At 44.1% G+C, this 24,638-nt stretch overlaps 1 protein-coding gene across 1 annotated transcript in view; it reads right to left on the bottom strand.

Annotated features, from left to right (window-relative positions):
- Nucleotides 1-2,067: 2,067 nt before the first annotated feature.
- MNAT1 (MNAT1, CDK activating kinase assembly factor) overlaps nt 2,068-24,638 on the bottom strand; it is a 101,275-nt gene continuing 78,704 nt past the window's right edge. Inside the window, exon 9 of the mRNA XM_017807415.1 lies at nt 2,068-3,305. Coding sequence (XP_017662904.1) covers nt 3,185-3,305 — 121 coding nt within the window. The 3' untranslated portion in view covers nt 2,068-3,184. The remainder of the gene's footprint in view (nt 3,306-24,638) is intronic.

Genomic DNA, 24,638 nt, shown 5'->3' with positions numbered 1-24,638 from the left:
GCCCTTGTGTAAGGAAGATAACCCTTCAGAAACTTAACCTGAGATACAGACAGGGCCAAATAGCCACATATCCTATGGGTTTGAGTAAAAAATGCTTTTGAACACTGAGATTTAGTTAGGGATTAGTTGACTCCTGACTTTGAGTTTGCCCACTGTTAGAGCAGGAAAGACTCTAATGCCTTTTGCACGTTTGCAGAATAAGTACATGTTTGTATTGCAGTGCCAGACTGAAACCAGCACCTGGAAAACAGTCCTCTCTTCCTGAAACTGTGTCCTCCCGTGGCTTTTGTGCCTCTGCCCTCTCCCAGCTCTCCCCCACCTCCGACTGCTTCCCTGCTGCAGTCCCGGGATGATCTCTCTGACTGGCTGCTTGTATTCTGCAGGGATTTGAAAAGCCTCTGCCTTTGATTTCCTTTTCTTACCCGTCCAAACTATTGTTGGGCAACATGAACCACAAACAGTTTATTTGGCCGGGGAACTCAGCTCGCCCTCTCAGTGTCAGATATTTCCCCTCAGTCCCCGCTCCCAGCTCACGCCCAGCAACTCCCTTACCAGATGTCCGTCCCGCTCCTGGCTCTGCTACTGTGGCTCCATCCTCGAGCCTGCAGCCTGCAGGATGTTTGGTTCTCGCCCAAGCACCGCTAAGGGCCGTGGGTTTGTTTTGCTCGAGGCTCAGTGTGACAGCCTTTCTCTCCCTTGGCTCCACAGCCCTCGTTGGGAGCACATTTATCAATCCAGAGGGAGAAGGCCGTCATGACTCACCCATGCTGTCCTGAGCGCTGCCATACAGATTCCTCCCTGGACCGCACTGCAGCCTGAGTGTTCCCCCTCTGGCCTTTGTGGTCTCAGCAGCTCCAGCCTGTGTGTCCTCCCAGGCACTGCTGCGCCAGGAGCGCGCTGGGCTCTCACCCCCAGCCTGTGCTGCTGCTCTGCTGCTTTCCAGCTGCTGCCCTCTGCCTTTCCCATAAACATCTGACAGTGGCTCCTGTTCCCTGGAGCCCTCCACAACCGCTGCTGGAGAGACAAGGCCCTCGACTATTCTGGAACGATGCAGTGAGCCTCTGAGCTCTGCTGACACGCCTGACACAGACTGCAGGTCCCTGTGACTCTGCGTTGCTTCAGAGCCCAAATTCAGGGCTTCTTGGCACTACTGCACCAGCAGAGACCCAGCTTTGGTCACCACTTCTGGGTGGAGCAAGTCAAGTGCATAACTGATTTCCAGCACGTGACTAAAGCGTCCCAGGGCAGGGAAGGATTTGAGTCGGTAAAGGTTTTGTTCCCTTAAGGATTGAATGCCAGTGTTATTCCAGCAGCATAACTTTGGTTTAGATGCAAGTCAGCAGATGATAGGTGGCTATACTCATAACCAGGAGGTTTTCCAGATTCCTGTGCAGTTGCCACTTGTGTGTACAACCCTTCCACATGAAACACCAAATGAGGCAAGTTAATGAGTGTATTTAAATGATACATAATTAATATGTATATGCAGTTCTGCTTTTGCTAGGGCATGACCTGAGCCTTTACAAACTGAATACAAACAGAGCATTGGTGAGGTGCATCCTTACCTGTCTGGGTCAGCCTGGAAAAGGACAGACTCTCCTTAGTTGCTGCTACCCCCTCCCAGGGTCCCAGAGCTGAATCTGAAGAAGACTGGTGCCATCTTGTACCTGGCAACAGGATGTCAGGCACCTGTGACAGAAGGAAAAAACTCCCAGGGACTGGAAAAATGGTGGGCATGTCAGCCCTCTCAGGGAGAGAGGAGAAGAGAGGAGAATCCCAGGTGGGAAGCGGTGCTTGTCTCCGGGATGGATTCCAACAGAGGTGGCCTCTTGGCACTGCACCCCCAGTCCTACAGCACCCAGGCACAGGCTCTGTGTCCAAGGCCAGGCCCCCTGCCCCTTGCAGGGAGGTGCTCCACAGGCTGTGATCTTTTCACCTCTGCCTTGCATGTAACATTCCCTGTCAGCAGCTGTTCTGGGCACAACCGGCAGGATTTCAAGGAAAGGGCATGGGAAATTTTGCCACCTCCCTCTACTTTCCCTAATAAAGAAAGCACCAAGTCTGGAATAGAGCTTGTTCTTCTCTTTATTACAGCATAGAAAAAATACATCCATTTAGTGCACCCCTCAGAGCAGGATTCAACAGCTATTAATGGATGGCCCATGAAACGTGGTCCAAGCTCCCTGTCCTGAGCAGTTTCCCATCTCCTGCAGTTTATACCCACTCATGGCAAAGTCCAGTTCTCCCATGGGAAGCCCAGCTCTGCTGCCATTAGTCAACATTCCACTACAAGGAGAGGGGAAGGAATACATGAAAGCAGCAAATCAAGTGGCAAGGGTCATCCCAAAAGCCAGGCAAAGGGATGTTCCCGCCAAAAGAAGCTCCTGAGTGCACGACAGAAAAGTTGCAAATGGAGCTAAACAGGAGAAAACAAACAAAAAAACCCCAAACAAATAAACCCCCCAAAAAATAACCCCACAATTTTAACTGCTTCAATGACTCAGTCTTGTTTCTCAGACTGCTTCTAGAGGAACTCAGAAGAAAGACTTTCAGCTAAATATTGGTTTTCCAGGCAAAGGTAAGAACCAAGTGTCACCCAGAAGGAGTTGTGTCAGCATAGTTACAGGGTTTCTCATCTCATCCAGCTGGCAGGAGGAAAAACCCACTTGTCTAAACTTGGGGAAACTAGTTTTATGGGAAGAAAACGTAGGCTTGAATATTGACACTAAATGTTATAATCAAAATGGCATTTAAATGCTTGTGCAAATAAAACCCTGCAAGAAGAGTAAAACCACAAACTTTAATAAAAAAGTCTGGCTTTATTTAAAAAAAAAAAAATTTACAAGTGTGTTTCTTTAAGCCTCAAACATACACAGCTGAGTTATTCACATCTCCCATTAGATGTGGCTTATTGCTTCAGCCTCCCTCAGCAAAGTGCCACATGACTAACGAGTTTCCCCCTCCACAAAAATGTATCTCACCATTTTACAAAGCTCTCGTGCAGACGGGCTTTGTTTTCTTCCCTTTAACACTCGAACACAGCTGGTTTTGCACAGAAAAGTGCACGAGAAAGCGATGGCAGCACGGCCATCGCAGAGGGCAGCGATTCTGCCCCAGCCTTTGCTGGCTTGATCAGCTTCTTGCCCTGTTGGCTGTCCCTTGGTGTCAGGCCAGTGGTCCCTGGCTAACTGGGGTGCCAGAAGAGCCCACTGAAAGCATCCTGCAGGGCTCGGTGACAAGCCAGGGAAGACGTGTATCCCCCGGCGAGATCCTGCGGAGAGGCGGCTCGTACGTGGGTGAGGTACCTGCAGCAAAGAGCAGCGTCATTTTAGAGCAGGAATGAACACATCAAACACCTGTGTAGTGCAGGGTATGGTGAGGTGGAGGCTGCTTTTGTGAGACAGCAAAGAGATGGGGCTGCCCACTGCCAGCCACCCATGAACACAGCAGGATAAAGCTTCCATGAGTTAAAACCAGGATGCACCTTCAGCCAGGCTGCCCCAACCAACACACTCGGACAGCTCAGTGCCACAGGGCTAAGGACATTCACAGGTTTGTATTCTCTGCTTGCTCTGGGGGAGGGTTCATGTTCACCCTTCTGTAGTTCTTTCTAAGACAAGGACAACTCATAAGCTCTCGGTGCTCCCATGGGAACAGGAGGGCTTCAGTTCTGTCAGTTAATGCTGGTTCCTCTGACAACCTCAGGGCTGAGCTTTGTGCTCTCGGGCCTATCTGTGTCTGGAGCCTGCTGACACCTGGGAATCAGATCGTCAACATTTTGGCTAAAGAAGCCTCTAAACTTCCCCATGAATTAAGCATCACCATCCATTTGCAGAGCCATCTCCCCCAAACCTGCCAGCCTGACGAGTTGACATGGAAACATGCTGCCTGTGCTGGCACACCAACACACTCTTGGCTCCCCTTGGCTCCTTCCAAGGGCTCCAACCCAGCCACACACGCCAAGAGCTCCCATTAAAGGTGTCTGCTCAGGGGGGCCTGGATGGCTTCTTTCCACGGTGTAACCCTACATGAGACAGGTACAAGACCAGATTCTCCACTAGTTTTGCACCGAAACCCCATCATATACACAGAGGGATCCCCAGCCCAGCAATCATCTCAAACCCTCACCACCAGATACACCACCATGAACAAGAAGTGCCTCTCCCAGTGGCCATCTGAGCTGCCCCACTTCAGCCGGCTGTTTTGATTCCTCACTTGGTACATGTTGCTCCTGGGAAGGTTGAGTCATTCCACCTCTGGCTTGGCAATTCAAGCATAAACTTGCAAAACGCACACAGCCTTTTATAATGTTATCCCGAGAAACCTAAAACAGCTGCACTTTTGGCAGGAAAATACAGGACCACCAGTAAAATATCCAAAACAGTTGCATCTTTTAATTTATGACTGTACACTGTTTCCATAAAGAGTATATAAAACAGGTCAGATTTTATAGGTAAGACATAATAAACAGTCATACCCATTGATGCCATAAATTTGCAGAAAAAGAGGTTACTGAGAAATGATTAAATACAGTTTTAAAAACTGTATTTCTTGCACCTAATAACTGCAAGGCACAGACATGAGCAAAGTTTCTGAGCGATTCTTGATGAGATGCTGAAGCTGAGACACCTAATTTGTCTCCTGTGGCTGAGCTGAGCTCTGCTGCTTTGGACCAGCTTGTGATGGAGCCCAACCCTCACTGCTGGACATTGGTTCCCATTAGGCAGGAGGGCACAAACCCTTTTAATAGTGCTCAGTCCAAAGGGAATCTACAAACACAGCAGCAAACTTGGTCCCATCTCTTAACTTTCAAGGGGAAAGCTCCTGGTTTGTGGCAGAACACATTTTATGGTTTTAATTCTATTTTATTTTAACATTCTTGTTACTTGTTCCTTAATATTTTAGGAGGAAGATCTCATCCTTCCCAAAGGACTTTTACAACTGCTGTGGGAAACAGGAGCTCCTTCCCCCAGCCAGGAACAATGGATACTGACAACAACAAATAATTTCCTTCGAAACACTAGTGTGAAACTACCTCCACCCTCCAAACTGGAGAGTCTTACAAAAATCAATTTCCATCTTGGATTCCACTCCTATCATATTTACTTCATTACACAAACTTCATTTTCCCCTCGTGCATGAAACAGTCCAGTGAAAATGGGATTATTTTACATTTCAATATTAACAAAGGTTGGTTGTGTCTTTCTCTTCTTTTCTTACTTACATATCACTGAAAGGAGAAAAGCAGAGTCTATTGTTTCCCTTTTTCTAGGACACCTGAAACTGGAGCATTAGTTTCATAAGACAACCCGATTTACTTACAGCATTTGTAGTTAATTGGTGGGTGATCTCTGAAGCAATACAAAATCATTGCCAAAAAGGCTCAGATTGACTTTCACTGCACAACCTGCGTTAATTCTCCTTACTCCTGTGAAACGAGCACGACTCGCTGCTGGCTGTCAAGTGAGGTCTTTATTTTCTTGTTAAGTGTCTGAACTTACTGCTCTTGACCCATTTAATTACTGTGGTACACCAGGCAATTGCAAAGAATCTGCCACGCTGAAGCCACACAATGAGAAGCGAATGTTTCGCCGGCTTTTCCACACCGATCCCCATCTGTGCTGCCCGAATCCAGCCATCCCCTCCACAGGAGAATCTCTCTGAACTGGATTCCTGGGGTTTCTGGCAGAGGTCAGCACATCTTTTCATGTGCACCTTTACAACAGCAGCAGGAAGAAGCGCTTGCCAAGTTTTATTTCCAAAAAGCCAAGCTCCGTTAGGTCTTGGGACCTGGAGGTAATTGCTCTCACTAGTTAGCAAATTCCAGCACACTGGGTCTGTTTTTCATAGGTTTATTTTAAGTACCTGTAAATCTTATAAGCAGAAACCAGGAAAATGAGGTTTGCTTTTTCTGGTGCACGGTTTTTTAATGTAACTTGTTTTTACGGAGGGCAGACTAAACTCTGAAGTTAAAAAAAAGGTCTGCACTATTATTTTTGAGCAGGGCTAAAGGGCTGTGTGTTCCCTGCCCCACAGTTTCACACTTCCCATTCCCTGTAATGCTGAATCTTCGCTTCAGGCTCTGCCCAAACAAGCCCCCTTTCCTTACTGCAGCCTTTGGATGTTGATCTTCCCCATTAACCTTTCACATCAGTTAAAACACGTCGTATTTTGTTCTTCATGAGCCTTCGGGGGGCTCATTCCTGACCTTCAGTTTCTCATCACTGTGGAGCAGAGGGAGGGGGGGGCAGAAAAATAAGCCTCCTGTTTTTAAGGAAAGAGGTGCAATTCACACTCGGTGTGAAGGCTCAGAATCAAGCTGGTCATTCCTGGGAGCAGGTTTTCTCTGTGTTTTCTCTTTTCCAAAAGCTGTGTCACCATCACTTCATTGGGAAGGACTGGGACAGCTGGAGAACTATGTAGTGGTGCTCAGCATGGCAGGGGATGTAATTCCCTGTGCCTTTCCAGCCTGGCCCAGGCAGCCTCAGCACCCCTTGGTGCTGCTGCTTTCGAGAGCCAGAGAACCCAACAGCAGCTCAATAACACCTGAGATGACTGGCAAGCATCCCCTCACTGCTCAACAGGGTGGTCTTGTTTCAGAGAAATTCAGGAAGGACTTCAGAAACCATCAGAGAGGATGGAGAAAGGACACAATCAAACCCGGCTAAAAAAACAACCAACCAAAACACAAACTTAAAACCCCCCCACCTAAACAAACAAACAAAAAGAACCAAGATGCCACTTCCCTTCACCCACCCAACTGAAAGTATCAGTGCTAGGAATTATTTCACACAATCTTCCCCGTCTACAGAAGATAAATACACTCCCACTGGCATTTCTGCAGATGCACTGCTGGAGGTACATGTGGAATAACTTGTATTTGGCACACAGATTTTTTTTTTTCATCTATTAGGTATTTTATGGGGGTGAAGAAAAGAAAAATCATTCACAAGTTGTTTGACAGGGAAAAAAAAAAAGATAATGTAATTCTATTCCACAGAATAGATTTACTGCTCATCTGATTATCTGCAGTATCCAAGACAGAAAGTAATGGGGCAGACATTAGATCTGGGAAATTTTCCAGATTTGTCATTTAAATAATAAATAGTGGTTGCATGAAAGTGAGCAAAATACTCCAGTCTGGAGAACTGTGTGAAGCATTAGCAAGGCAGTAGCATAGGCTGCTGCATTCCTGAACCTTTCTGGAGAGACTCTTTTCATTAGATTTACCAAGGCCCTGGGATGAGCTATCGCTGCATTACTCAGAGCAAGCTTGGAGAGACTGGGTCTCATCAGACAACAGAAGCACAAAGAAACTGGATTGTGTCTGGCCTGTTTTTTGTTCAGGAATGTGCAGTCTGGGTTACTCTATAGTCCCTGAGCAGGTACAAACTGAGCTCCTCTCTCAGCTCTGTTTTTGTTTGAACCAGTCAGCTCTACCACAGTCAGTCCATGCAGCCAAACAGGATTTGTTTATAAAATGAGCTGAGTTCGTTGCTGTTCTCCGTTAAATAGCCCCGGGAAATTCATTTGGGAACAGGCCTTTGCTGGGTGTTATTCAAATATGGTGTGGTTCTCCCTGTCTTGGACACTGCAATGTCTAAGGCAGGGCAAAAACACAAGACACAAAGCTGGTACTCAAAGAAATCCAGAACAGCAATTCATCCTTCCATGGAGTAGCTACAAGCTTGATCCCAGGTCCTCAAAAATAAAAAAAAAACCCAGTCTTTAATGTATTTTAGCAGACACTATTTGGGCACTATTATTGAATTTAGATCTTAACAAACCCACTTAGCTATTACTGGTGTCAGAAATTTCTGCTGAACACCAGCCAACACAGCCTGTTCCAACCTGGAATGCAACTTTAACACAGCCATAAACTCGGCAAGGGTTCCTCCTGAGTCCAGCTCAATCCCTCTTTGCACCGTGCCCGAGGTCACTGAGGCACCTGCCCTCAGCCACTCCTCTCCTCCACCCTCCAGACAACAAGAATAAAATGGGGAAAAAAATCTATTTTAATAGCTGCAATCACCGGGGGGTGGGTGTGTGGGTGTTTTCTATTATTTGTTTGGGGTTTTTTTCCCCAGTGCCTCTGAGTATTCAATTGCAGCAACCAGTGTGAATGTCTAAACAATGCTAAGCATGATGAGGTCCAAATACAACAGACCCCAAGGCAGAGAGAAAAAGAATATATTTTTACCCAGATTATGGCACCTTATAGACCCAACACAGCCCATAGTGCAGGGGTAAGGAAAAGTCACTCTAAATACCACGATACAGTTTTGGCTGCTGAAAAATCCTACCAAAGGCAAGCGAGCCACCACAGACACCCCTGCAGCCCCAGCAATCCCACCTGCAGACAGCAGTGGTGTGCAGACAGCTTAGTAAACCAGTCTGTTTTGTTATTATTACTAACACTGCTTAGCTGTGCTAGTTTCTGAGGGCTTAAAGAGCAGAAACTGCTCACCAAGGTGTCAGATGAGTGCCAGGCCCTTTTCCATTTGCCACAAACGTGCTCAGCCTATTTTACTTCCCCATGCCCCAAGAACCTCCTGCAGAACCACCTTAATTTGAGTTTCCAACACGGAAAAGTTAGTGCCTTCATCTTGCAATAAACTCTTAAACAGCAGATGCCTTCGACTCTAATGGATCTCTATTTGCTTTAGTTATGGATTACAAAAACCTCCTAATTGAGAGTTTGAATTCATGGTTCCTAGAACTCTTATTTCTCTCTTTTAGGTCGTCTAAGGGAAGAATTCTTTTCTACCAGAAATAAAATTTCCCAGTAGAAAAGCCAGGAACCCCCCCAACCCACCAAATCAATACAAGAAATGCAGGACCTCTAGTGATTCTTTTTAGCCTCCTCCATCTGCTTTTTCTAAATAGCAATTTGTTTCAAATGCTGTCAGAGTATGTCAGGGAAGGAGTGTGTGTCAACCGTGTGTGGTGAAACAAAGTACTTCAAAATTAAACCACACCTCAGTTAAGATGGAACAGCACAGAGCTCTGCTACTGGACACTGAAAGAGGAAAAAAAAAGCCTAGAAAAGTAATATTAGCCATGAAACAGCTGTCACTGATAAAGCCAGTTCTGACTCCAAGGGTAAAAATCAGTGATGAGTTATTCCTCCCTCTTTTTGCTCATAAGAAAGGGCAAACATTTCTGATCCTGGGAGCCCAAAGCCACACGTGTCCTGCTGCAACAGTGACCCAGAAGCAGCTCTGGGCTCAGTGCTCCTGCTCCAAAAGGAGCAGCTTTGCTCCTTCCCAGTCCTTTCACAGCTACTGCAGTGACCAGTAAAAGAATTTTCAGACTGTTTAACGTAAAAACCAAGGCACTTTTACGTGATGTTTTACATTAACTGTTTTCTTTTTTAATGGTGAAAGTCATACGTAACCTGTAAGATGTATCTAATGACCCATCTCAGAGTTTATTACAAATTACCTGTGGCACTGGTGAGTGAGGTTGTGATCCCCGGAGCAGAAAAACCTTTAAATGCAAAGACACAAAGTCCTCAGTGAGGGAACAGAACAGAATCAGATTTTCCCATACTACTTTCCTTGAAAACTTCCTCTTTTTGTGATGAAATCCAGACTCCAGAGACCAAACATTTCCACTGAAAAGCTATTGGGGGATGGAACAGAGGGAAATTTCCTTGTGACAGCTACCTCAAAATACATCTTCAGTACTCCTAAGTGAATGTGTCATAAAAAACCCAACTCCTCTACCGGTAAAAAAAGAAGTTTAAAGGAAGAAAAGTTTTAGAGAGCACCTGGTTCTCCAGCATTTTCCTAGCACTGCAATTCCACTGCTGCTCCAGTTTTTAAACAGACATGAGACCAGACTCAGGTACTCACATGTATTTAACACACAAACATGGGCTTTTGGAGTAACTGAGAAGCCAGTGCTATTGCCTAGAGGTAAGATGAAAAAGCATGGTGGAACTGAGATCAAAGGACAAAGAGAAATGCCTTCTGCCCCACAGAAACTGTCTGATACAATTTTAAAAGAAGTGGATGTTTTAAAGTGTAAAGACAGGAAACTAACGATGAAAAAGGTTTTATAGAATAAAGGAAGCTTTGTACTCCTCTGACCTGATCTGCATTTTGCACATTTTCTCTGCTGCAGGCTGGATGCAGCCCTGGGACAGGATCTCCAGGCACTGCCACAACGACGAGTTTTGGACAACTCCAGTCCCACTGCAGGGTCTTGCCCAAGCAGGCACCACCTTGATACAACTATTTCTTGTGGATAAGACTATAAACTCCAAGTACTATGGACTACAGAACTTGAGACTATCAACTTAAAGCATTGTAGACTATACGGACTACAGATTTTGAAATAAGACATAAACCCCATAAATGGTGCAAAATAAATTCCCATCCTCAAAAGAACTGCAAATCCAATTGTACATGGAGATGTTAGAAATGTTAACAAGTTATATAAACCACCTCTTTTCACTGAGGAATTATGCAAGCTAGAGATGTACACTAGACAAGAATTCCTGTGTGTAAATCCAGTGCGTGTTTGAGAAACACATTTGGCCCCTCACGTGAGCCCAGCATTCATAGTAGGTGTCTGCATATTCTTTTTGATAATAATAAAATGCTACATTTACTCAGGTTCTCTTAGCATTTGATCAGGCAGCACCACTTCAGATGAGGTGTTACAGTTCCAGCCTCGGGAAATGTAAATACCAGTGCAAGAGAGCAGCCACTGCTGTCTTTGCAGCACTTGACGATCTGAGCTAATGCGGGAAATCTTGAACGCAGTTTCAAAAGTTAAAGGAATGACAGAGATCATCTTGTTTCGTTGTTTTGTTTTTTTTAGTTAAAAACAGCCCTGAAGCTGCTAGAATACACCATAACCCCACAAGGCAAGCTTCAGAGAGAGGAGGCACATCCTCAGCTGTCTAAGGCAAGATAGTTCTCTGTGCTGTTGCAGGGCAGATTCAAAGCAAAGATTATCTGAAAGTTCTCCTCACTTTAGCACGCGACTGCCTGCTTTAAAATAAAAACAGGAAATGGAAAGCAGAACCTGCAGATACATGAATCCTTTGCAAGCAAAGGAAAACTAGAGGCTACACATTTTCTTTTTATTCACGTGCTTCAACCCTGTAAAGAATATTTTATACGAGTTCTGCACAGACTTTTCTTTCTTCAATTGACGGGGTGCTTCCCTGTGTCCCAGTAAAATACTTAGTTGCTTTAATGGTTCCACACATGTCAGAAAAGAGCCATCAGTCTGTGAAGACTTTGTTTCCTGTTGCTCATCACATATCTCTGCCCCACACATTCCTCCCGACCTTCCCAGCTCCAAAATATGCAAAAACCACTACGATTTGGACGAACTTGTTTTTTCTTTTCCTTTAAGCTGAAAGGATTTCTGCTTCAACTCTTTCCCAAAGAGCTGCTTGAACCCATTACCCCCACGCCCGTAGCTGGCAACAAGAGGTTAATGTTTATTTCTAGAAGCCTTGCTCACAGGAAGCCTTCCTCCAGCGCAAGTGATTTCCGTAACTCCAGAGGGGTTGGGAGCGCCCTTGGATGAGCGGGGGCACCTGGTGCCCCATTTGTCATCTTCCTGAGGTCACCCGCCAGCTGTCTGTCCTCTCAACACCCGGGCTCACCACGGCGGCGAAGGCATTCTCCCGCGCTCGGGTTTCCAGGTCTGAACTTCCAGATACAGTAAATCAATCAGCCATCACAGAAAGTGCTCAAACAACTGCAAGTTAAGCATTTTAACACCCTTGAGCAGCCTCGCTGCGCAACAAGGACACTGCAGTCCCCGCTGGAATCCGGCAGGGAACTCGCCCTGCAGGACTAGTATGGATTACACTCGGGAGCACTGCAGAACTGCAGCTACATTTAGTCTATGACTAAATCAGCCTCCGCTCGTACTTGACCCCGAGAAGAATGTCATTGAACACAAGGGCCTTTTCTCAGCTATGATTTTGTATTTTTTTTTCCTTTTCAATGGCTAAAAAGACCATTAAGCCACCACTCTGTAACTGCAAAGCAGCTCACTTCGTAACATGTTGTGGAAAAGTTTTGGCAGGGATTGATCCCCAAATTCCTTATTTTTCCCCCTGCCTTCCAGTTCTTCAGGTTTAGGACACAGGTCACCAGAAGAACATGGATATGTTTAAAGAATTACTATTACTCTGAGGAAATTAACCATTGTTTCCTATCTTACTACCTGACTCAGGATTATTTTCTTTTAGGCTTATCTCTTTTTTTTAAGGATAGGGCAAGTTCAGTCTTAAAGACACCACTGTGTCTTTCCCCAGGGCTCAGGGAACACTTCTCTGGGCTTGACTCTGGGAATACAGCATCACTTCTTCAGGCAAAAAGAGAGAACACAACTTTTATTCTGAAAGACAGTTCTTTTGGACACACGAATTTTTATTTCAGGATAAAAATTCCCTACTGTTCCTCACACTGCCTTTTTCTTCATCTTCCGCACACCCCACCGCGTGCCACAAATCCCCCAGCGCAGGGCAACCACTCCATATTGATGAACTGGGGCTTTGAGAGAGCTACATGAAAGAGATTCCTCCAGGACCAGCTTCCATGTAAATTATGCAGCTGCGAAGCAAACAGAGCACTTTCTGAACAGAGCACTCAGTCAGGAACACCTACAGACAGAGGATGGAGATGCAGAGACATTTCCCCACCACCACCACCACCTTTTCAGTACATTTTGCTTGATGCACAGTTCTGTGGCAACAGACCACAGGCACGGTCATGGCTGTATTATAGAATCATAGAATGGTTTGGGTTGGAAGGGACATTAAAGACCATCTTGTTCCAACCACCTTGCCATGGGCAGGGATGCCACCCACTAGCTCAGGACCACAACTGCAGAGTCCAGGACGGCTGCCAGCTGAGAGGAGATATTTCTGCCCCAGGAGCTCTGGTAAGGACCTTAACTTTGGGCCCAAGTCTGGAAAATGGACAGTTTTAGAGGTTCTTGCACTAGAGGACTGTGCTTTAGTCCCAGCAGGGGAGGACACAGCCCCAGAGTGACTCATGTATCAGGCACAGCCACAGGCTTTGCCCCCAAATCACTGCTGATGGATAAAACATCATCCCAACACAGAAAAATCTGGTTACAACCTCAGCTTGAAAATATGGTCTCTGCAGGTCAGACGATCTGGTCTGTTCTGTTTTCACTGTGACACAGCATCCTCTGTTCTGACCGGGTAGCAATGAATTCATGTCATATGGTAATTCCAGCTTAATATGACTCAAACAAAATAGCACAAGATGCACAAGAAATTTTAGAGCATTGACACTGATCAGATAAGTAAAGCCCCCAAACCCAATAATTATCTCAAATGAATACCCACAAGCACAGAGCAAATCTACTCTGTGCTCACAGTTGTTCATTTTAGACAAGAAGAACCCAAAGCTATTTTCTTTAGGCAGTATGTGAAAAGTGCAATTGCTGAAAGCAAAGAGACTGCAGTTTGGATGGTGGTATTTAAGGATGAGACTCTTCAGGTCAAAAGAAGGTGAGAACAGGTCGCCTGGTATTGCAGCTGCTTAGTGCTCTAATGCATCAGACCCTCCGCTGCCGCAGGTTCTGGTTGCTGCTGATCAGGTCAGCATTTAAGTCTGATGCTGAGGATCAAGTTTACAGCTCTCAGCCATGCTGGCATCTGCTCCTCGGGAAGGCCTGGAAGAGGTGGGAGGGAGAAAGGAGAGGAGGGCAGGAACTCGGAGTGAGGCTTCTCCTCAAAACCACGGCTGGGCGAAGGATTAGAAGCATCTGCCCCAGCCCTGTGCAGCCTTTGGGCTGAGCTCTCACACACCGACCTGCAAAGGAGCCACTGAGCCCTACTCTGTGTCACAGGACACTCAGGCAGCTCACAAAGGTGGGGGGATGAGGAGGGGGGAAGAGTTGCTCTGTTCTCCTGAAAATATTTTTTTACAGGGGAATGAAGGAAAAAAACCCCACCCCTCCAATCCTAGGCAGTTTCCTCCTATCTGTCAGCATATGGTAGGAGCTATTATTATTTGGCTTAAATCTAAAGCATCATTATGCCTATTTTTCTATTTTAACAGTTTGACAATTCTATTGTGAAATCTGGGTGTAATTCTCTGGATTTTATTGTCCTTCTCCATTGTGCCCTGGTGAAATTTGTAGGGGGGAAATGGCAGTGATGATAGGAGAACTTCATTTTACTCTCCTAAAAAGACAATGAGTTAAGTGTCTAAATGGACTTGTTCTTTAATTTATATAATTTCTGTTGAATTAATTTTTATTCTCTGCTGCTTTCAATCTAACCCAATATCCTGAACCAGCAGCAGCACAGATACCAAAGCAGGAGTGTGCTGAGTTAGGCAGAGTCCTTTAGTTTCATCTGAGGGAGAAAAGTGCTAACAGAGTTGTTATGGAGCAGTGACTTTCACAATTGCTGAAATTCTCCACGGATTATTTGTTAACAACTCGACTCAACTCGCAAAATGCACCCTCAAACACTGTCTCTAAAGAAGTTGTGCCTACTGATTGAACTGATTCTGCAACCCTCTGGTCAGAAAATGCCTTTTAAGGATTCACAGAGCGTGCCCAGCAATTGAGGGGATTGCTAATAAATAATGACATTTAATAAATTATCTGGTGATTCCCTGATGAGGAGAGCTCCCAGTAACACTAGGTGGCAGAAGGCTCTGTCACATTGAAGACACCTGCAGACATATACTGAGACCTAGACTTGAGCTTGATTTTAGAAAACTAAGGGGAAAACAGTTAAAACAGCTCCAAAATCCCATTTTCCACCCACTCTTCCAGTTCTAATTCTGCCCTAGTATCCTTAGTCCACATTGTTTCACCGTTTAAAAGATCACTGGCTATCCCTGAATGTGAATATACCTTCTAAATCTGAACCTTGAATTGCCTCTTATTCAATTCAGGTGAAATTCTGTACGTGACAGGTGATTCTATTGAGCTTTTATTCAAGTAAAAGAGGAATTTGCAGCTGAAAGAAATAAATGACCGTTGGGGAGAGTACACAATAAAAACATACGCTGCGAGTTACCCTGAAACATTCTTGAAACCCAGCCTAGAGTGCTACAGCAAACACACTCCTGCAGCTGAAAGAAAAACAACAACCTACAAGCAAACTCATTCAAAACCGCTCAAGATTTACTGCGGAGAAGGTCTGCTAAAAACGGCATCTGCTCCCTCATGGAGATGCATTTTCAGGAGGTACTTTTGTAATTACATGTAAAATTCTTCAGTATCAGCTGGTTGCTTCTAGTTTTACATATTTAACCCTTTAGAAAACATTTATGCTCCATTTTCCTTTATTCAGGCCGCTTTCTTTTCAACTACTCTAAGTTTCTCTCTCTCATCCAGTACAAATCAAATGTATAAGGAAATAAAGAGGTGTCCCTGTCTGTGGTGGGGGTGGGGGACAGGACTAGATGACTTTCAAGGTTCATTCCAAACCCTGAACATCCTATGATTTCCAGCAAAAGACAGGTGAAGAACTATCAGCAATCACACTCAAAGGCAGTATAAGAAGAACAATCTGCTGCATGGGCTGTAACAGAAAAAGAAACAGAAAAGAAAGCAAAATCAACGCAAGGAGCGAGCCGTAAACATGGATGGGAAGTGGAAGACAAGCAATGTGTGGATGTTGCAAAACAAAAGGCGGTGGGAGGAGAATGACACTCTATTTCCTTAGTCATGTAAGTCTGAGTTGACAGCAAAGATTTCTTCTAGGAGCCCATGGCTGCACTGCTTTTGCACTTGCTAACCAGTAACACCCCAAATTTACAGCACTTGAGGGGTGGGTTCCCCGAGTGAAGCTGCTGCTCAGTGCACTGAGGTGGGCTCTTTTGCACCTCTAGCCATAGAGGCTCTTTGTGTTTAAATACAGTACATATATTTTATCATCCCCAGTTGTCAGCAGTGGAAATTGTCATCTAAGCAGGAAAAGATGCTGTTGAAGAAATAGGAGGGGTTGGCTAGAAAGTAAAAATTATTTTGGCCATGACAGCTCATCTCACTGCCCGTTTTGAGGGTATGGGATCACGCCACCCATTGCAAATTGCTGCCTGAGAGGCAGAAAAATCAATAGTAGGTAGGAAAGCCGACTTGCCAAGGCCACAGCCACTGCCAGTTGTCAGCAGTGGAAATTGTCATCTAAGCAGGAAAAGATGCTGTTGAAGAAACAGGAGGGGTTGGCTAGAAAGTAAAAATTATTTTGGCCATGACAGCTCATCTCACTGCCCGTTTTGAGGGTATGGGATCACGCCACCCATTGCAAATTGCTGCCTGAGAGGCAGAAAAATCAATAGTAGGTAGGAAAGCCGACTTGCCAAGGCCACAGCCACTGCCAGTGGATTATTAATGCATCTGTCTGCATTCTTTAATGTTTCCTAAGAAGCAACTATGTTAACTGAAAAGGTGTGACGTGTCACCAGCCCTTCTCTTCTCTCCTCTTCATTTTCTCTCTATATTAAAACCTTGGCTACCAAAGAAAACAATCACGTTTCACCTCATCTTTTCCCAGCTTTTCTGAGGTTCAGTTCCTGCTCTAGAGCAATATATACAGTCTAAGTACTACCCCTGACAAGCTGTTTGACAGCCCTAAGCTGCACATCTATTTTACCCCCAGAGCTTTGGAGTTGGTAGGGCTTAGATGGGAAATGGAGGCCAATTAAAATAAACACAGACAATATCAATGAATTCTTCAGAAAGGCACACGACAAGCAAAATGAAACACTACTGGCTTTTGCCCACAGTCAGAATTCAGCCCATCTCACAGGCTGAACGCTCTGGCTGAGGTCCAGAAAGACACTTAAGCACATGTCTTATTTTAAGCATGTGAGCAGCCTCATTGATTTTTCACTCAGGCCAGTAAGAATATTCAATGCGCTTAAAGTTAAGCACATTGTTAAGTGCCTCCCTGGAACAAGGCCAGGCTATTTAGCCCTTGCAAGAGTTAGTCTACAGAATATTTACCATTATTTTAACTTCTCAAGACTATCTTTGAGATAAAGTTTTATGGCGTATGGAAATATTTCATTCATACGAGCAGTGACTGTTTTACAGCAACCTTCAGGGACCAAACATCCTTCCTCTTCCCACATCTTCTAAAGCAGTAACTGGAAGAGTTATCAAGACACATAAGCAAACACACCAATAAAGAAAATCAGTTTTGAAAGGGAAGCCAGCAGTCTTACTGATCTGGAGAGCAAAACAAGCCCCATAGTGAAAAGCTGACAGATATATTACTTTTCAGTGAAAACCAATAAAGTCATTTGCCAATATCCCGTTCCAATACCAAGTCCTGTGCAGGGACTTTGAAAAGCAAGCTAATTGTAAGCTGAAATTAATTATCACAATAAGTACACATTCAATTTCATTTTTCCTTCTTGCCTTTACACGGAGTTAAAAACAAAACTCAGGGAAAGGCCGGTTAGTGCTTCCTCAAGATGATCTCACCACATCAGAGCACTTTAGAGATCAAAGGCACGACAAACACACTACTGCTTTTTGCTACAAAGAATCAGTGCCATTTGCTCTGCTACAGATAATTGGATTATTATCTGGTTGGCATTATCCAAGTTCAGTATCATACCCTGAATAAGAGCTGGAGAAAGATATTTTAAGCTAAGGAAAGCTGCACTGGGTCAGACTCAGGCTTCCCCCACCACAGCCATCCCTCTCCAGGAGCAGAAAAGGAGCGCTTGGAAGCCCGACCATTCCACTGGGACCGGAAGGACACTGTGACAATTTGCTCCTCTTTTATGAGCAGATGTGGCTTTTTCTTTCAGTACTTGTTTCTTTCAGAAAATTTTAAACTCAGTGGTGAAAGTACAGATCTGACAGCAAGATACATGAACAGAAAGCCAGTTTAACACTAGGTCACCTCAAGTCTGGGGGTGACTCACAGCTGTACCACTCATCATGTCTTACACCAGTGCAGCTCCACTGATTTCATGTTACCAACCCCACACCTGATGGCAATTCATGCCTCAGCATCACACACACCACTTTAGAAACTGGAGGACCACCCTCATGGGCAACCTCTGAGACCTCTGCAAAAAGAAACTAAGAAGACAAAGGCAGCCTGAATACTTTCTAATGGATTCTAGTTCAGAAGTCCTCAACTTGAAAGAAATAATATCTTTTTTAATATCTAGAGTTATTTTACACATCTTGTTGCTGAGATTATTTGATGGCATTTTCTCACCTTGCCACGCAGAGTCTGAGCAGACAGACACAAAGATGGTTAACACCAAGAAAATTTTGAGGCTGGAAGGCACACAGGGAGACAAGGTATTATTATCATCGCACCCAGAATATTCTGAGTTGGAGGGGACCCACAAGGATCATCAAGTCCAACTTTTAAGGGAATGGCCCATTGTGTCCAGCCTCCCTGCGCAGCAGGGTCAGCTCAAACAGGTCATTCAGGGCTGTGTCCAGTCAAGTTTTGGCATTTCCAAGAAGGAACACTTCACAAACTCTCTAGTCAACCTGTTCCAGCGTTTGACCTCCCTTGTAGTAAATGCATTCTAATGGAATTCCCTGTGTTTCAATTAGTGTCTGCAGCATCTTGCCCTCTCACTGGGAATCACTGAGAAGAGTCTGGCTCTGTCCCTTTCAACTCCATGCCTGCCATCAGGTATTTACTCACATTGACAAGATCCTTCCAAACCTTCCCTTCTCTAGATTAAACAGTTCCAGCTCCCTCAGTCTCACCTTACATGACAGATACTCCTGCCCCTCCTATCCTTACTCACACCAGTGTGTCCATGTCTCTTGCACCAGGGAGCCTAGGACAGGACCCAGCATTCCGGATGTGTCCCTCCCTGGTGCTGAGCAGAGGGGAAGGATCACCACCTCCCTCAACCTGCTGGTAACGCTCTGCCTGATGCAGCTCTGGAGACTGGTGGCCTTTCTTTCCCACTAGGACACACTGCTGGCTCATGGCCACCATGGTGTGCTCTGGGTCATTCTCCACGGAGCTGTTTTCCATCAGGTCGGCCCCCGGCCTGTACTGGCACATGGGGTTGTTCCTCCCCAGGTGCAGGACCCTGCATTTCTCTTTGCTGAACTCACAAGTGTCCCCCTGAAGGGCAGCACAACCATCTGGTGCACGAGCTGCTCCTCTGGACTTTGTATCTCCTGCAAACGTGCTGAGGGTGCACTCCTTCCCACAGTCAGCTGGGAAAGAAGAGAATAGGGAGCACTGGTCCCAGTATTGACCCCTGGGGGTGTATCACTGTGTCCTGCTCTGCTTTGAAACCCAAAAATTAACAGGTGTGTTAACAACTCTGGATTGTATTGATTTAACCAGTTCCCATTTGTAAATTGAGAGAGCACAATATTTTAGTACATGCAAGAATCAAGTGGTTTTGAACAGTACTTGCTGGCTCAACTCATCCTTAAAAGTGAATTTCCTTTAAGAAAACTTCAAAAATAATTTATGACTTGAGAGGAAAAGAGAGACTTTTCTTTTTGAGCTGCTTTAGTATGTAACTAACTCAAATGGTGGATTTTCTTAAGAAATCGTTTCTGCGGACAAAATTACCCCTTCACTTGAAGAATCAAGAGCAACAAGAAAGCTGTATTCCAGAACTGGGATTACAGCCAGTTTATGATGGATAAACATTGAATGCTTATGGCATAATTATAATGTCACAGCATTTGCTGCCAGAATTAGAAAAAAATATTCTTAAAATTATGCCCTAAATAGAATGGTGTTTAGTTTAGCTAAACTGAAAGCACACTCCAAGAAATGTGAAAAAACAAACTTACCATGACTCCAAATCTCAATTATGCATACTAGGGGCTTGTTTTAATAAAAGTACATTTAGTAGCTGAATAAAGTTTCTCAAAAAATAATTTAAAAGATAATTAATTCCCAATGTCCAAAAGAGCGTCACATGCAATTTCATCACTGACTCATGTAAACTAACCTCAGATTTAACCAAATGCAACTGTGATCAATATTTTGTCAATCTGAAACTATCTGGGGTTTAAGGCAACAAAACCAGACGTAAGGATGAGTAGAAAGTTGGAACCCACAAACAGAATGGAGTTCTTGGCTACTGAAAGGTCTGGAACAGTTATACTGACAGGGAGAAGCCATAAGAATGAAAAATTTTGATAGTACTGCCACGCTGAGCAGGAAGAGAGTCAAGTGCAGAAGAAATGAACATGATAGTTTGTTTCTGTTGCATTTTATTTATTTTTTTCTCTTTTATAAATGGCATCCTCCACTCCTAGGCAGCTCAAGGCACAGACTGTTCTCCACACCTCTAAATTGGTGTACAGTCTCTAGCATGATGGACTCGTAATTATGTTCCTAGGCATTTTCCTAAGGCAAAAACCAGCAATAAACAACCTAAGAAACCAACCACACGAAATATAAACACTGTCAGATTTACCAATGTAAGCTCTTGAAAAGGTTGTAAGAGTTACTGAACAGTGAGACACAAAAAGGTTGGTTATACATAGTACAGCTGGGCCACAAAAGAACATTGGAAACAGATTCTACCCTCACTGTGAAAAAAACCTGAATACAGGGTTGTTCTTTTTTACCCCCCAAAAATGCTGATCACCTTGCAGCCTTAATTAGGGGTGATCATCCTCAGTCCTGGTTACCTAAAGGGCTCAGCCAATGAGAAGCAAACCCATCCAGTGGACAGAAACCTCACGTTTGTCAGCCAGGCAGGGCTTCCCAGCCTGTAAAAATCACCTCCTGCAGCAGTTTTATCTTTATTCTGCTGCAGCATGTGACTACCTGTAACACTCACTGGAGAGAGGGAATGCTGTCTGGTTACCCAGTCTCACTGGAGATGAAGTTCCATGTATCTCAGAGACACAGACCCCTTTAATTGCAGCACAGACATCCTGCTTTGTGTGTTTGTGTAACATGTGCACACACAAACATGTGTGCACAACCTGCCCACCACTGCTCTGACACTCATCCCAACCTCAGGAGAAGGTGATAGGGAATAAAAAGCTGCCTACATCGATCACTTTTTATTATTTATTTTACTTATCATCTCTTGGCAATAACACTTATCATGAGTTGCAGTGGAAAAACCCACGAACTAAAAAAAAAAAAAACAAGGTTGAGGGAGGAGAAGGCGTCAGAGTGGAGAAAATGGAGTTTTACTCCTCAAAACAATAACCCCTACCACGACAGCCTCGCTGGCTCCTTCTCCACTGACAGGAAATTTCTGTAAAAGAATCATGTGGTGCTGGAACACAAAACTGCAGAGGTTTATATATGAGACAGGCTATAGGCTTGACCAGGGATTAACAAACAGAGTCAAAAGCCCAGTCCTCTCCTCTGCCTTCCAAATACTAAAAACTTAGAATGTGACAGAAACCTGTTGACTTTGACAGAGTTTAAATTATACCAATCTGAAGCCAAAGAAGCAGAACACCTAACACTGGCAGAAAAATAAGTCTGAGGCTTCATTGCTTCACAGTCTCCTGAAAGTTTTCATCTTCACAAAACCAGGCAGAAAATCCTAGAGGACCACAGAAGGGCAGTGGATTTATGAGGTCTGAGAATCCTAAAACAAAGAGGCAGTTGAGCTAGTTGATTTTATTATTTTATCCTTGAAAGCTTAAATAATAAAAAAAAAAAGTAAAAATAAAAATAAAGCACAGCAAGCACCTACTAGAAAAGCACAGTGTCAGTATTGTCCTTCAGGCATGTTTCCCTCCCCACCTCTGGAAAGTTGTCTGGCATTTGAAATAATTGTGAGGAAGAATTTTCTCCCCTGGCAAAGTCAATTAACTTCACCATATTTGTATCATCTGTCAGAGTTGACTCTGCTCTCTTCTTCATGTCTGACACAAGCTTCTACACCTACTTGACAGATCAAACAGGCTTTAAAGAAATTATTGTGCTTTAAAGGGAAGTTCCGTGGTTACATCAAGTCAGAAGCTGCAAGACAAAAGGTGAGTGATTATTCTATTAGTACCTGATACACTCCCCTTGAATATTAAAATGCAGTGTAACTTTGTACTGAAGGTTAACCTCTTTTATGCAATTTGCTGTTTCATTATGAAACTCCTTTAGTCTTCAATCATCATAAACATCTGTAGAAAATGAAAGTAGGTCTTTTTCTTGCTCTGTGTTCTTAAACTGCTTAATTTCTCAAATTATTAAGATATAAGAGCTCCTTGCTAAAAGAAGAAATTTAAGAAACAGTGTGGGCCACTGCTTTAACATACAGCCATAAACAGGTATATGCATGTTTATGCACTGAATGTTATAACCAAGTGTTTTATCTTATTTTAAGACTACAAAAAATATTAGTGGTTTATGCAACACCGTACACAGTGACGTCACCAGATTACATGCCATGCCACTCTTTGGCATCATAAACCAAGTGCCAGATCTCATCACATTTTGTGGTCACTACAACTGAGGCCCAAACCCATTTCCCATTAGCCCCAGTTTAACATTTGCTGTACACCAGTGTACAAACCTCCTGATTAAAGGCAGCAGAGAAAGATAACAATGTGCTTATTGCAACTCTCCAGTTAAAACATAAATGAACCTATAGCAGCATGGGGGGTAATGCAGTTGTTGAAAAAACTTCGCTGTCGAAATGCATCTCCTTGTAATCTACTGTTTAAAGCAACTAGACCAGTACTGCAGCTCTCCCAGATGGCAGCCAGGAACTGGGAGCACTCACTGGATGCATAACTGGGAAACAACATCAGGGTCTCTGCGTACCCTTTGCAGATTTCAAGTCCCTGAGCAGCACTGAAGGGCAAATCACAGAAGGAAAAGTCACTTTTATTTGGGCATGGCCCTATTCTGTAGTAAAAAGCTGTGTTCTACTCACCAAAGGCACTCAGACATTCTGACAAGAGAGGGGGTTTGGCCCAATAAAATCTCCTTACTAAGAGAATAAAGCCAATAGTTTCTATTGAGTTGGTGGAGCGTGGGGCATCACGTCTGACAGGCAGCTGATGGGATTGAAGGGAAGAGAGCACAGCCCTGTATTGATCCCTCCTCAGCAGGGCGAGCACTCCTGTAAGTTCACTTTAAAGCAGCCCCACACAAGTATTGCATTATCTGCCACACGAGTGCTACGGAGGTTTTCAAAGGCTTAAATTATATCAAAGGCTTAAATTATATCAAAGGCTTATATTATGGCACATAAATCTACTGAGGGCTAAAGTGATGCCCTCTGTGACTGGGAACTTCTTGTACTACAAAGGCTTTATCAGTTGGAGCCACAGAAGAGCAAAAATCACAGGAGGAGCAGAGCCGGCTCTTCCCAGACCACCTGCACTGCTCCAGCACAGGCTGGAGCCCACGAGAGTCCAAACTGCCCTAAAAGCCAACTCAAAGGTAGCCCCCCCACTTTACCACGAGTTTTACACAATTTTCCTGTAACTCTTTGTGGAGGTTAAAGCTGTAGCAATGTAAATTCCCCACTTTTTGTGCAAAAAGCATTCAGTTTCTTCAAGGAAAAAAAAAGTTGGTACTATTTCCATGGGAATCTTATGGGTCTTCTTTCTGAGTTAGCTATCCTTCTGCATCAGAATTATTATCCCTTAATCTCTCTGCAGCACAAAAGCTCTCACTGTATGCTCTGTCCATTTAATGCACTGCTGCTGAATATATTCTACGCTGATCTGTGGAGTAGTTTAACCAATACTGATCTTAAGTGTCTTTACTCCAAGAACTAAAACTTCTTCACCCCAAGAACTAACACATCTGCCAGTGAGACACCCCAATAAAAAGCTTAAGCTTGCCTTTAGGTTTACAACAAAAGCAGGGAGTATTTTTTTTTTTCTTAAAGTACCACATGCAAATTAGTTTCATAGGTGATGCACCAAAAAATATTTAAGCACAATTTACACTGATAGATCTCAAGAAATAAGTGTAAATGGGGATTCATCATCCAAAGAGGTATTTTCCCTGCAGGGATCTCATTTTATCCCAGTGATACTCAACAACTTTCATCTATGATATGAAAGAAAATATAAAAGTCACTCTCTATAAAATATACATCTGTCAAAAAATCTGAGGGGGCTGGAAAAACAGATAAATGATTCAGGCTAATCTGCAGCACTTACTCACATGGGCGTTTTCCAACCAAAGACAGCTCAGTTGCAAAGGACATGCAGTGAGGAGCAAAGAATGGGACACACAGACACAGCACCACAAATTAATACTGAAAACAACAAAGTTAATGGTGGCCAACTTACAAAACCTGAGTTCTGGTTACTTCTGGAGGTAAGGAGGTGAGTACAGACACAAAGTAATATCAAGCAGGGCAATGGGGAGGACAAAAAAAAAAAAAAAAAGGATTTACATGTGGACTGAAGCCAAACTCCAAAGGTGTTCTGGTGCTTAACTGCCTTTAGGGATTTCAGTCTATCTGATGTAACAAAGGCTACAGAGGAATCTTTGACAAGATGAGATCTGATTCATCCCTGCACAGTCAGTCTCTTCCTCTGCAGCTCTGCACCTTTCCAAGCAGCACATGCTGCCCCACTCGCTGATATGTCCCCTTACACCAACACCTTTCCTTCTCTACTCTGATTATCCTAAGCTAGTTTGTGGTTTCAATCAATTCCGAGCCTGCAGTTCATGAAAACTAGCCAAACAGATTCTTCTTTCTATTAGTTGC

Source organism: Lepidothrix coronata, unplaced genomic scaffold (genome assembly GCF_001604755.1).
Source record: "Lepidothrix coronata isolate B3197 unplaced genomic scaffold, Lepidothrix_coronata-1.0 Scaffold19, whole genome shotgun sequence".
Taxonomy (NCBI): Eukaryota; Metazoa; Chordata; class Aves; order Passeriformes; family Pipridae; genus Lepidothrix; species Lepidothrix coronata.
This window is presented reverse-complemented; position numbering and strand designations above follow the sequence as displayed.